The 12655-nt window shown below is 38.7% G+C and overlaps 1 protein-coding gene across 2 annotated transcripts; it reads left to right on the top strand.

Annotated features, from left to right (window-relative positions):
• The first annotated feature begins 4073 nt into the window (after nucleotides 1-4073).
• LOC103472922 (major histocompatibility complex class I-related protein 1-like) lies at nucleotides 4074-12148 on the top strand. Of its 2 annotated transcripts, none has more exons than XM_008422794.3 (7): nucleotides 4074-4232; nucleotides 5148-5414; nucleotides 6637-6915; nucleotides 7053-7361; nucleotides 7945-8039; nucleotides 8377-8417; nucleotides 11663-12148. In XM_008422794.3, the coding sequence occupies exons 1-5, from the start codon at nucleotides 4169-4171 to the stop codon at nucleotides 7986-7988; spliced, it is 963 nt and encodes a 320-aa protein (XP_008421016.2). In that variant the 5' UTR covers nucleotides 4074-4168; the 3' UTR covers nucleotides 7989-8039; nucleotides 8377-8417; nucleotides 11663-12148. The 2 variants fall into 2 exon arrangements, with proteins under 2 accessions (XP_008421016.2, XP_008421017.2); XM_008422795.2 differs by having other exon boundaries at nucleotides 4091-4251.
• Nucleotides 12149-12655: the final 507 nt, after the last annotated feature.

The raw sequence follows: 12655 nt of genomic DNA, 5'->3' as shown, positions 1-12655 counted from the left end.
AAAACGCCACCAGTAGAGGGCGACGTTCCCCCACTATAAGTTTGTGGCAGACTCAGCTTTGGTCGCGTTCCGTACTTTCTTCCTTAATAACTCTTTAATTCCTTAGCTTGCTGTTGTGCTAATTAGCCTGGGAAAAATCAAATTTTATTTCAATTAATTTTCGTCTACATGTGTACAAATGCTTTGTATACTGCTACGCATTTTATTTAGAAGCGCGATATTAGGATGATGAGAAACGAGAGGGAACAAGGCATCCGGAGTGGAATCCGGCCTGAGCGAAATGAGGTGAAATAAGGACAAGAGAAACAGAAACAATGGGAAATTCTTAATTATTTCTGAGAACCAGGAAGAAAATACGATAATCACTTCGTTTAACTTTTAAATACAATACAACAAATTTCTACATGCGGATTTGTGTTTCTGCTATGGGGTGTTTTTGTTTATTTTCATATTTCATTGTATGTTATAGGGTTGTCGCATTCTAATTTTCAAGAAATACCTGTAAAACGTAAAAGTACATATTAATCCAGAAAATGTACATTAAAAATGATAAGGGAAGTATAACGTGCAATACTTTATATTGCAATAATTTTAGTAAATTTTAAGCAGGTTGGTGTTTTATTTATCAGTTTCCATTGAAGCTGGAGTTTATATTTTCTGTGCTTTGTTTCTGTCATTACTAGGGAAATGTGGCTTAACAAGACAGACAACAACCTTCTCTGTCCTGGCAAAGGTTAATCAGATAGTTACCAAGGTGACGAATACTTCCTCTTTTGTGTGCCAATATTTGCATGAATCATTTTGCCTTCATAGAAAAACAAAACCTAACAGAGATCATCTGGTTTCCCAGAATGAAGCCTAGAGGATGTTCCCAGGTAGCCCAGATGGTGGCGCTCTAACACAACCAGTAACAATAAGTTGATGTGCCAAGTACGTTTTTATAACCGTAGCTTTTGCTGAAGTCATGTCAGGTCAGTTGTTCTGCTGCATACCAGAGAAGCTGAATCAATATTTTCAAAGAAGAAAGGTTTCAATTTTGTTTCGTTAGAATTGAAGCAGCTTCATTGTGGCTCACTGATCTGAGAAATACAGCTTCTGTTTTTATTTGAAAAAATAAAGCCTTAAAGTTTTATTTTCAAGATTATAATATTAATATTTTTCCTTATACTACAAATGCTGTTGGTCTTTTACAAGTACAGAAATGTCACATGAGTCACAGTTGTTGTCTGTACGCCATTTTAGCGAGGCACAAAATGGCTGCATGGCTGCAGCGCCTTGATCACCTGTTACATCATATTTCCTTGTCTGAATCGCACCATGGCAATCTGTGTTTAGGAGCAAAATACCATAAAACTTCATTATGAACTACGTTTTTTTAAAAAAATGTTTTATCTGATTAAATTTAAATTTACTTTAAGAAACATTCTTAAGAAACAAAATGTTTATAATAAACATGTGTCACATGCTTTGTTTTGGAAACAAGTCTTTATAGTGACAGTAATTTAATAAATCTCTAATTTTGTCAGGGTGAAATTTGAGCAGCTCCATAAAACAAACAAAATCCTGAATGTGTCTTTATGAATTAACACATGGTGTTAGAACTGAATGAAATAAGAAATTAATAAAAATGGTATTGTTACTAGGGCTGCATAGTGGCGCAGCTGGTAGAGCTGTTGCCTTGCAGCAAGAAGGTTCTGGGTTCGATTCCCGGCCGGGGGTCTTTCTGCATGGAGTTTGCATGTTCTCCCTGTGCATGGTGGGTTTTCTCTGGGTACTCCGGTTTCCTCCCACAGTCCAAAAACATGACTGTCAGGTTAATTGGCCTCTCCAAATTGCCCCTAGGTGTGAGTGTGTGTGTGCCTGCCTGTGTGTCTCTGTGTTGCCCTGCGACAGACTGGCAACCTGTCCAGGGTGAACCCCGCCTCTCGCCCAGTTCGCTAGCTGGAGATGGGCACCAGCACCCCCCCCCCTGACCTCACCAAGAGACGAGGGTGCAAGAAAATGGATGGATGGTATTGTTGCTTTACATAGCATAGTTCACAGTGGAAGCTGCTTGGGATTGACTGTCATCTTTGTTCTGGTTTTAGTTTGTAGATAGGGAATAATTAGTGTCTAAGTTTGCTTGTATCTTGTGCTGATTTTAGTTAACAGACCTTGTGGTAGTTATTGTCATTCTTATTTAGTGGTTTAACATAGTTTAAGTTGTTAATTGTGAATGATTTTAAAACTTCAGCTTCTTTGTTGGAGCCAGTTCCTACCAGAATATTTCAGGACGTGTTTCCTTTAAAAAGTGCCCAGAATCTAGATATGATTATGATGATTACATGGATGGATATCACAGTCTTTTGAGCTTCTGTAAATAAACCTTTATATTTGTCTGACAGAGGGCAGCAATGTAAGGTATCTGACTATTCTGTCTGTATAGTTGGAATGAATTAACAATATGATTTTCAATATATGGTAAATTGTGTATTTTTGTGTAGTAAGGGGCCTTGAGATGACGCTTATTATCAATTGGCACTTACTAAACAAATTGGTTTAAAAACCAAACAATCCCCGGCAGAGTGAGAAAATAAGATAAGAGCTTAAACAGACAGAAAACCAGCTCAGACTCAGCTGTGCAACATTAACTTTGTCTAGAATAACCTGCACACAAGGTAAATACACAAACTGGTGTTGAATGGAAGATCAGGGCAGGTAAATGGTAAGGAACGTTTAGAGAGGAGTCTGGTCCAACTTTTGGACTTTTATAACAAGAAACTGGTGAGAAAGGCAGTGATGATTCTAATTAATAAAGCTATTGATACTTGATGAAAGTTTATAATGTAGATATAATTTCTCTTAAAACATCAGCCAGGAAGTTGAGGCGCAAATGGGTCTTCCAATTGGACAGTGACCAGAAGCAAGCAGCTAAACTGCTTACAAAATGGCTCAAAGATAACAAAGTTAGTGTTTTGGTGTGATCATTACAAAGTCCTGGTCTCAATCCTATCAGAAATGTATGGGTAAAACTGAAAAGGCGTGTACGAGCCAGACAGCCTACAAACATGACTCAGCTCCACCAGGTCTGTCAGGAGGAATGGGCCAAACTTCCTGAGAAGCTTGTGGAAGAAAATCAAAACATTTGATCCAAGATCCAAGTGATATAGTTTAAGGGTAACGGTACCAGATATTAATGAGCTATATTTAAACTTTTGAGTTTGAAGAATGTAATAAAAATTGCCTTAAAAAATTTGCTCACTCATTATTCTGGCATTTAGCAAATAGAAAAAAATTCTGAAGTCCTAAATGACCTAAAATGGAAAAAGTTTATTCTGATTTCATGTCAGACAGTGTGAAAAATGCATATGTCTTGTTATATATCAATCAATCTTTATTCCAGACACAAAAAGGTCCAGAGTGAAAAAAGGTTAAAAAAACACAAACAAAATAAGAGAAAAATAAAACTTTTCTCTTATATAGTGTATGTAAACATCTGATTTCAACTGTAACCCCAAAAAAACAAATGCTAAATGAATGTGAATGAACGAATAAGTGCTTATTTCTTCTGAAAAGTATGGATATAATTATAGCATTATATTTCAGATGTCAAACTGTGTGCACATTGTTTCACAGGAAACACTGTCCTGTGTGTATTTTTAAGGGGGCTTAATTATCATTGTCTTTAAAAGTCAGAACTGAATTAAGGAACATTCAGATGTCCATCCATCCATTTTCTTACATACTTATCCGATTGGGGTCTGGTGGGGGGTGTCTGTCTCCAGCTGTCAATGGGCAGGAGACGAGGTCATCCTGGCCGCAAAAAGATTTTTAATCTACATTTTCAATCATTCTTATTTAACGGGGGGTTGGTGGGGCTGCGGAAGGGCGTTATATTGAAACCACGCAAGTAATTTGCGTTTGATACGTTCTCAAAAAAAATCTGAATCACCAGAACAGAAAAAAGTCAGGTTCCAAATCCGTGTAACGTCAACTCAATTTACTTTCACTTTCGTTACCAAACCTCTCTAACACTGTTTTCCCCAGTTACAAGTGACGCTTACGCCCTGACGATCCCCTTGGCTCCAGTGAATGCGACGTCCGGGTGCATAGTGCTACTTCCTTGTTTTCAGAGTCTCTTCTCGGAAGAAGAATCAAGTTGTTTTTAAGTGGATGTACAAAACTTGACATGGCCGGTGAAAAACCGACCTTAATTTTTCTGATCCTTGTAGGAATACAAGGGTCTGCGGCAAGTGAGTTCAGAAACTAAAGGTCTAAAGATCTGCATTATTTTAACAACTTTGTGTTATTTTGAGGTTTAATCGATGACAGATCCTGATAATGTATCCTGACTTTTAAACATTTTACATATGCATTTAATAGAGAGTTGTCTAAAATTAAACAAAGTCCCTGCCAGCATAGGTGGGCCCCATGTGGGGGGAAAGGAGGGCAAACCATATGGGTCCCATATGGGTTTGTCCGCGGGTTCCACGATGGCCCCACATGGGTGTGCCCAAATGGGTTTGCCCATGTGGGAGTTTTTAAAAGCCTCAGGAATCTTTTGCAGGTGCTTAGAGTTACTTTGTTGATTCAGATGATGAGGTTAACTGCTCGTTCAGAGAAACTTTTCATGATATGCTAATTTTTTGAGACAGTGATTTTGGGTTTTCATGAGCTGTTTGCCAAAATCATCAGTATTAAAACAATAAAAGACCTGAAATATTTCAGTTGGTGTGCAATGAATCTAAAATATATGACAGTTTAATTTTTATCAATACATTATGGAAAATAACGAACGTTATCACAATATGCACATTTTTTTAGAAGGACCTGTATTATGATCTTTTCTATTTGGAAAAAGCACTTTTAGCTCATCTTAGTATAAGAACACCATATTATCCCACCGGTCACAGTTGTGACCGATCATAAAACACACTTTTTCGCATATTTTTCCACAATTTTTAAAATTATTTCCCCTTGATTAGTTCAAAGGGCTATCAATGACATCTGATTTTAATATTTTCATGTCTGGGAAAAATTTGGGATTAAATGGGTTAAAGCTAGAGTAAGTAAAAATTATTTTAAAATACTTTGGCTACATGGCTTTAAGAATATATGTTTTTATATTTCCTAAAACTAATCAAGTGCTTTTGTTTTTCTTTGCCTAGTTACTCACTCGCTGAAGTATTTCTACACTGCATCCTCTGGGATTCCAAATTTCCCAACGTACGTGTCTGTCGGGTTGGTGGATGATGTTCAGATTAGCCACTGTGACAGCATCACCAATAGAAACGAACCCAAACAGAACTGGATGAACAAAGCAGAAGAGGAGGATCCAGGGTACTGGGAGAGACAGACTCAGATATGTTTGGGGAATCAACCGAGCTTCAAAGCCGACATTGACATAGCAAACAGACGCTTCAACCAAACTGGAGGTTAGTTTATGTTTTAATGTATATTTGTACCTTTATGTTTATCTTATTTTTCTTTATTCAACTGCGTTTTTCATACTAAAATAAGAATTTATAACGAGGCTGTTTTGACTGGACACTAAGATATTTTGAGACTGCTTTATATTGAAAACTAAAAACCCCCAGAAATTATTGTCTTGAAATACAGATATGTAAATTAATTATGATCTTGTCTGTTACAACTTTAGTTTGTAAGTATTTTCTCAACATCCCTTGATTGAGGAATGCTATTTTTAATGTAATGGTGTTGCATTGCTATCAAAGATATTGCTGTCTGTTCTACTGAAAGAATGAGAGAAAAGTGGCAGCATGTTGAAGACCAAACTCATTAAAGGGGACTGAAAATTTCATCTTCATATTCTTATTTAACACAGACTTACAATACTGTTTGAAGAAATATTGTGGAAAAAAACTCAGCTTGGATTAGTTTTTAATGTAAATCTGTAAAAACAATTTAAAGTATCTGGATAATTATTTATTGAAAACAAACATTTGGCTGTAAGATGGTCTATTAATATTAGGACGAAACACAAGTTAGTTATTCTTTCATATCTTTATAAATTTAAAAAACTAAGGACATTGTTATGATTATATTATGAACATTGTGTCATATTCTGTCAAAAGTATTTATCCATTTATTGGGACATTCTACAATTGAAAAAAGAAACAGAAAAAAATTGGTAGAATATTGATTATAGCTTTTGTTGAGATTTACTAGTTTACAACTAAAGTGATTACAAATCACTGTGTATAGGTTTCATAACATAAAATAATTTCTTTAACCCTTGTGCGTGCGAGAAGTGAGGCAAACGTAGAGGACCGTGGCAAATGATACAAGTTTTATGTGGTTGGGGTCGGTTGGACTCCATTTCTAAACACAAGGGTTAAAGTGTTTAAGCACATTCTTGTGTGCCATATAAGCACACAAGAATGTGCTTAAACACTTTAACCCTTCTTGTTTATCCAGTATGGAGTCTGCTTTACAGTTTGGTTCTTCTTCCTACTACTTGCATTCTGTAATGCAAAACTAATTACACTATGTTTGTAGTAAAAGGCAAATAGGAACTGAAATGGGATTTTTGTTTGAATGAGAGACAGAAATCTGAACTTACTATCTGCACTTGTGGCCACTATTTGTGTTTATGCTTCAATACAGCTTACTGTACAATCACCTTTTGACTTTCAGGTGTGCATATAGTCCAGTTGATGTATGGCGTTGAGTGGGACGATGAGACAGAGAAGATTACTGGATTTCATCATTATGGTTATGATGGGGAAGACTTCATAGCATTGGACCTTGATACAAAGACATGGATTACTCCTATCTTTCAAGCTATCATCACCAAGTTCAAGTGGGACAGCAACAGGGCTAATACTGATTACTGGATCAATTACCATGCACAGATTGCTCCTGAATGGTTGAAGAAGTATCTGGACTATGGAAAGGACTCTCTGATGAGAACAGGTAGAATCGCGTAATCTGTTTTTGTGTGATAGACTTAATGTTGAATTGCCACGCTGTCAGTTTTCAACCAAATTAGCTGTCTTTTTTACACTAAATATTTGATAAAACCTCAACTGCTGCTTCTATCTGCTCTTCAGAGCTTCCCTCAGTGTCTCTCCTCCGCAAGTCTTCCTCCTCTCCAGTCAGCTGCTTCGCTACAGGTTTCTATCCTAACAGAGCTGAGATGTTTTGGAGGAAAGATGGAGAAGAGATCCATGAGGGGGTGGACAAAGGAGAGATCCTCCCCAACAATGATGGGACCTTCCAGATGAGTGCTGACCTGAAGCTTTCATCAGAAAACCCTGAGGAATGGGCAAAATACGAATGTGTGTTTCAGCTGTCTGGAGTCAAAGATGACGTCGTCACCAGACTGGAGAAAACAAAAACAAACATCAGGACTGAGCAAGGTGAGAATGAAATATTATGATATTAAAGTATGTTTGTTTTTCTCCCTGGTTTTGCTTATTTAACTAATTATATTCTTACCTTGATTAGACAAATTTGATTTTAAGTAATCTTTGTTTTATTATTTAATTTGTGTTAAACTGTGGAAAAGCCAACAGCTCTAATGAGTCCATTAAAGGAAGTTTTTAAGGAATGTTTTTTTTTGCTAATTTTATAAGTACTCTGAAACACTCAGAATTACTTTTGATTATTTTTTTCCCAGCCTAAAACCCTATCAGTACCAAGTAGTTTTGTCTTATATTTAACATCTTTTTTGTTTTTGCAACACCTTTCCAATTACATCTCCGTTCACTATAATAGGATAACATTCATTTAACCAAATTCAGTGTATTACCTCATACACAGATGTTTGGTTAAATGTCTACCTCTCATTAAAAATTCAGAGCTTAACTCAAAATTTGTTGCTGAATTTTACATCTAATTTTAGTATTATTCACTTAAAGACATTTTCTTTTCCTCTTTTATGTTTTCGCTAAATGTTCCGATGAATAAAATGTCTCAACAGTGTGAATTATTTTGTTTCAGGTTGCCTATTGAGGCTGTTATTGGAATTGTTGTGGGGCTGGTAATTCAGGTTGGCATCACTCCTGGAGTCGTCTGGTGGAAAAGAAAAAACAATGGTGAGCAACCAAAAAATAGTTTTCATTGCAAAACCTACCTTATTTACATAATGTTTGTTTTCATGTTACAACTATTTTTTATTGGTTTGTGCTCTTTATCAAACATGACATCTTGTGATTTTATGCTATGTGTCATTTAAATGCAAAGAATTATCCTTTTTAAAAAACAAAATTAAAAATATGCTGTTTTTGTGTTGCAGGGTTTCAAAAGACAAATAGTGATTATTCTTTTGCCTCTGGCTGGTTTAATAATATTAAATTGTTTATAGTTTCCTTGTAATACTCTAAGAGCCAAAAGGAGCCATTTCACATTATTATTTTTTATTTTATTTTGTAGCTTCTGAGACTTCGTCTTCTTCCACAGGAGATCCTAAGAATGTGAGTGAATTTATTATAAAACAGTCTTTCAAACGGTTACATGTTTAGGTTTAGTCTAACCTAGTTATGTGCTGTTGAGATTGAGATATTTCTACCTATTGCTTGTTGTCATCTCGTCTCCTCAGGTCCATTAATGTAAAAGTGTAGAAGTGAAAACACCAAGACAACAATGACAGTTTAGCTTCACAATCAACCAGAATTTATTCAAACAATCAAATGCATAAAAATCACACCAACAGCTCAACATGACCATCAAATCCCAAAACCACAAAGAAAACATTAGTTACTTTAGAAAAATGCAAAATACAAAGATGCAACTCCAAAGACGGCCGCGCGAGACAGAAAAAACAAGGCAGTCTCACTCCAGTGATCTGAATAGCTGTTTTAGCTCAATTACTTTAATATCAAAGTGCATCAATGCACTCGGACGTTATTTGTTTTAAAGGTGGACTCATAGAGGTGTGGACTGTGGCTGTGTGGGTAGAGTAGTCATGCGATCAGAAGGTTGTAGGTTAGATTCCAGCTTCCTCCTGCCATATGTCGATGTGGCCTGGGCAAGGCACTTCACCCTTCTAGACCAGAACGTGTCGCCGATGACACGGCCAAATTTTCAGTACCGTAATTCCGCCACACTTGGCACTACCTGAAAAATTCCACCGGTTTCTGAAAGGGGAGACGTTGTACTTTCCAGCCAATATCGGGTTATTACGGTAATTTCACAGCTGCAGCTGCAGAGAGTGTAAATTAATCCGGGGGGCACTCGTTTAATAGATGGTAAATTGAGAAAATAACTTGCTGGATATTGAAAGTTCCAGTTGTTATGGATACATGGGTAAATATATCATCTCATAGGTCTAGTGTAAAGCGCTTTGAGTGGTCAAAATGATTGGATACAGCGCTACATAAGTTCAGTCCATTTACCATTTATCTATTGCTGCAGGTGGCAAAGTATGAGACTTTTCTGTCCAAAAACAACGCAGGTGTTATGCTGCATAAAAACAACTCTACTGAAGGTCATGGAACCCAGAAAATTTGCTGTCTAAGCCATCCTCCCCTTGCAGTTTCCTAAGCTAAGAATAATCAATGTACTATTTCATGGGAAAACATATTTATCGGTTATCTGCACCTGCATCCTTTCAAATTGATTCAAACTGGTTTTTGGATCCGGAAGGAAGCCGATCAGACCTGGCAGGCCCAAACGTGTAGTGAGGGTCTGCTGGGAACATCTGGCGAAGTCCCCTGTGAGATGGAGCTTTAATTCTCATCTCCGGCAGAACATCGAACCCGTTCCGGGGGATGTGGGGGACATTGAGCCTGAGTGGACCATGTTCCATGCCTCCATTGCAGAGGCGGCTTATCGGAGCTGCGGCCACAAGGTTGTCGGTTGGTAGGGTAGGTTGCCTGTCACGGCGCCAACCCTCGAAAACCGTTGGAGGACACCTTCGGTGAGGGATGCTGTCAGGCTGAAGGAGTCCTATCGGGCCTTTTTGGCCTGTGGGACTCCAGAAGCAGCCAATGGGTACCGGTGGGCGAAGCAGCCTGCGGCTCGGGTGGTCGCTGAGGCAAAAACTCGGGCGTGAGAGGAGTTTGGAGAGGTCATGGAGAAAGACTTCCGTACAGCTTCGAGGCGATTCTGATCCACCATCGGCCGTCTCAGGAGGGGGAAACAGTACCGCACCAACACTGTTTATAGTGTGATGGTGCGGTGCTGACCTTGACTTAGGACGTTGTGGGTCGGTAGGCAGAATACTTCGAGTACCTCCTCAATCCCACCAACATGCCTTCTGTTGAGGAAGCTGAGCCTGGGGACACTGGGTTGGGCTCTCCAATCTCTGCAGACGAGGTCGCCGAGGTGGTTAAAAATCTCCTCGGTAGCAGGGCCCCGGGGGTGGATGAGATCCGCCCGGAGTTTCTTAAGGCTATGGATGTTGCAGGGTTGTGTTGGCAACTCTGCAATATCGCATGGACATCCGAGGCAGTTCCCTTGGATTGGCAGACGTGGGTGGTGGTCCCCCTGTTTAAAAAGGGGGACCGGAGGGTGTGCTCCAATTACAGGGGGATCACACTCTTAAGCCTCCCTGGTAAGGTCTATTCAGGGGTCCTGGAGAGGAGGGTCCGTTGGATAGTCGAACCTCGGATTCAGGAAGAGCAGTGTGGTTTTTGTCCTGGTCGTGGAACACTGGACCAGCTCTACACCCTCAGCAGGGTCCTGGAGGGTGCATGGGAGTTCGCCCAACCAGTCTACATGTGTTTTGTGGACTTGGAGAAGGCGTTCGACCGTGTCCCTTGGGGGGCCCTGTGGGGGGTACTCCGGGAGTATGGGGTACCGGGCCCTTTGATACGAGCTGTCCGGTCCCTGTATGACTGGTGTCAGAGTCTGGTCCGCCTTGCCGGCAGTAAGTCGGGCTCGTTTCTGGTGAGAGTTGGACTCCGCCAAGGCTGCCCTTTGTCACCGATTCTGTTCATTACCTTCATGGATAAAATTTCTAGGCGCAGCCGAGGTGTTGAGGGGATCCGTTTTGGTGGCCTTAGGATGGCATCTCTGCTTTTTGCGGATGATTTGGTCCTGTTGGCTTCATCGGAACGTGATCTGCAGCTCTCACTGGAGCGGTTCACAGCCGAGTGTGAAAACGGCCCTTTAAACCATTCAGGCTATGAACACAACAGAGACACAATCAAAACTGTCAGATGACTGATTACCCCGTGATAATAACTCAGAAATAGTCGAAATAGTTTGGATGTGTTTTTATTTCTTTCCTACTTACTGACATTTTCTGTTTATATCATAGGTTTGTGGTGAATTTCTATAATAAAAGGAAAACAATATAAAACTTCAGATATTCCACAATAACATATTACATGGAGAAACTTTACATAACCTTTTATTAAAGCAGAGAGTACGGCAGGCACCGTGAGAAAGGTGTACAGTGTTCAACTATGCCGCAGTACAGTATTGTGAAGGAACCGAATAAAAAATTTCCCCCGTGTTCCCTTAGGGCTCCGTAATATGTAGATTAAACCATGACTCTAAAGCTATACAAACTTCAGCTAAAAACAAACATAATCAATCTAATATTTCAACATTAGCTAAAATTAAACATAATTAAAAACTAGCATAATTAAACTAATGTTTACATTTGATTGTTGACTCTGATGAAGTCTGTTTGGAAATATTGAGTAAACTTTGGAAGCTGCCCTGAATTTTAAAATAATACAGCCTGTATGTTTATCAACTTTCTCAACAGGTGAACAGCGAACAGGAGAAGATGATGAAGACAATAAGTTGAATACAAAAACAGTCTGGCAACGTCTATTCATAAATTACGACATCAAGGCAAATTAAGATAACTGGGTGGAAACCAATCTTTCAATATGTATTGAAAGATTGGAATATGTATATATGTATTTCAATATGTATTGAAAAGTCACTTCAGAGACTTTTCTGTTTTACCTTTCATTATGATTTAATTTTTTAAAATATTTTTTATATTGCACTCCTGCTTTAGTGCATTAATTTGGGGTTTGATACAGCAGTTAAATAATATAATAAAAGTCAAGTTAAGCTTAGATTACATACTTGATGCAATAGTTAACACACTATAATGTATATTTTGATGCAGGTGTGGTAAATAATCATCAGTCTTCATTAATCTTGGCATTGTTTGTTTTCCATCTCATAGGTGTACAATAAAAATATTATAAATAAAGCTTATTTTTTGTTTGATTACAAAGGTTTGTTTTTACTGTTTCTTTGAATCCCTCTTCTTCAACATTCTGCCAATGGACCTTACCAGAAACGCCCCTTGAAAGTCCCGCGTGACTTCATGTCTGACATTAACCTCCTCGCAGAGCTAATAGCTTCTATGGGATTTTTCATTTCGACTGACTCTGCAGAGTATTTCTGAGTCGATTAGTTTAGCATTTCTGCCGGATTTTCACAAAATATCAGCCACGACAATGGACAAGGGAACCAACAAGTTCATGTCATCTTTTTTGGACGACATCAAGATGTTTTAGCCACGCGATGCCTCTAACATTGTGCGAGTTGCAGCAAAATGCTACCAGTCGATGAGGAAAACAGCAGATCCTCAGACTGTGGACAAGATCACTGATGCCTATTGTTCTTGCAAGGCTGGGTAAGTCGGGCATTGATGGTTTAGTGGGTTTGAATGTGCCTAGGACTTATACACGGTACTCTGTGCTAGCGTGGCTAACACGATTACAGTTTAGTAAAAAGC

Source organism: Poecilia reticulata, chromosome 11 (genome assembly GCF_904066995.2).
Source record: "Poecilia reticulata chromosome 11, P_reticulata-male-v2, whole genome shotgun sequence".
NCBI lineage: Eukaryota > Metazoa > Chordata > Actinopteri > Cyprinodontiformes > Poeciliidae > Poecilia > Poecilia reticulata.
The sequence above is the reverse complement of the archived record's forward strand: the minus strand, read 5'-3'. Positions and strand labels throughout refer to the sequence as shown.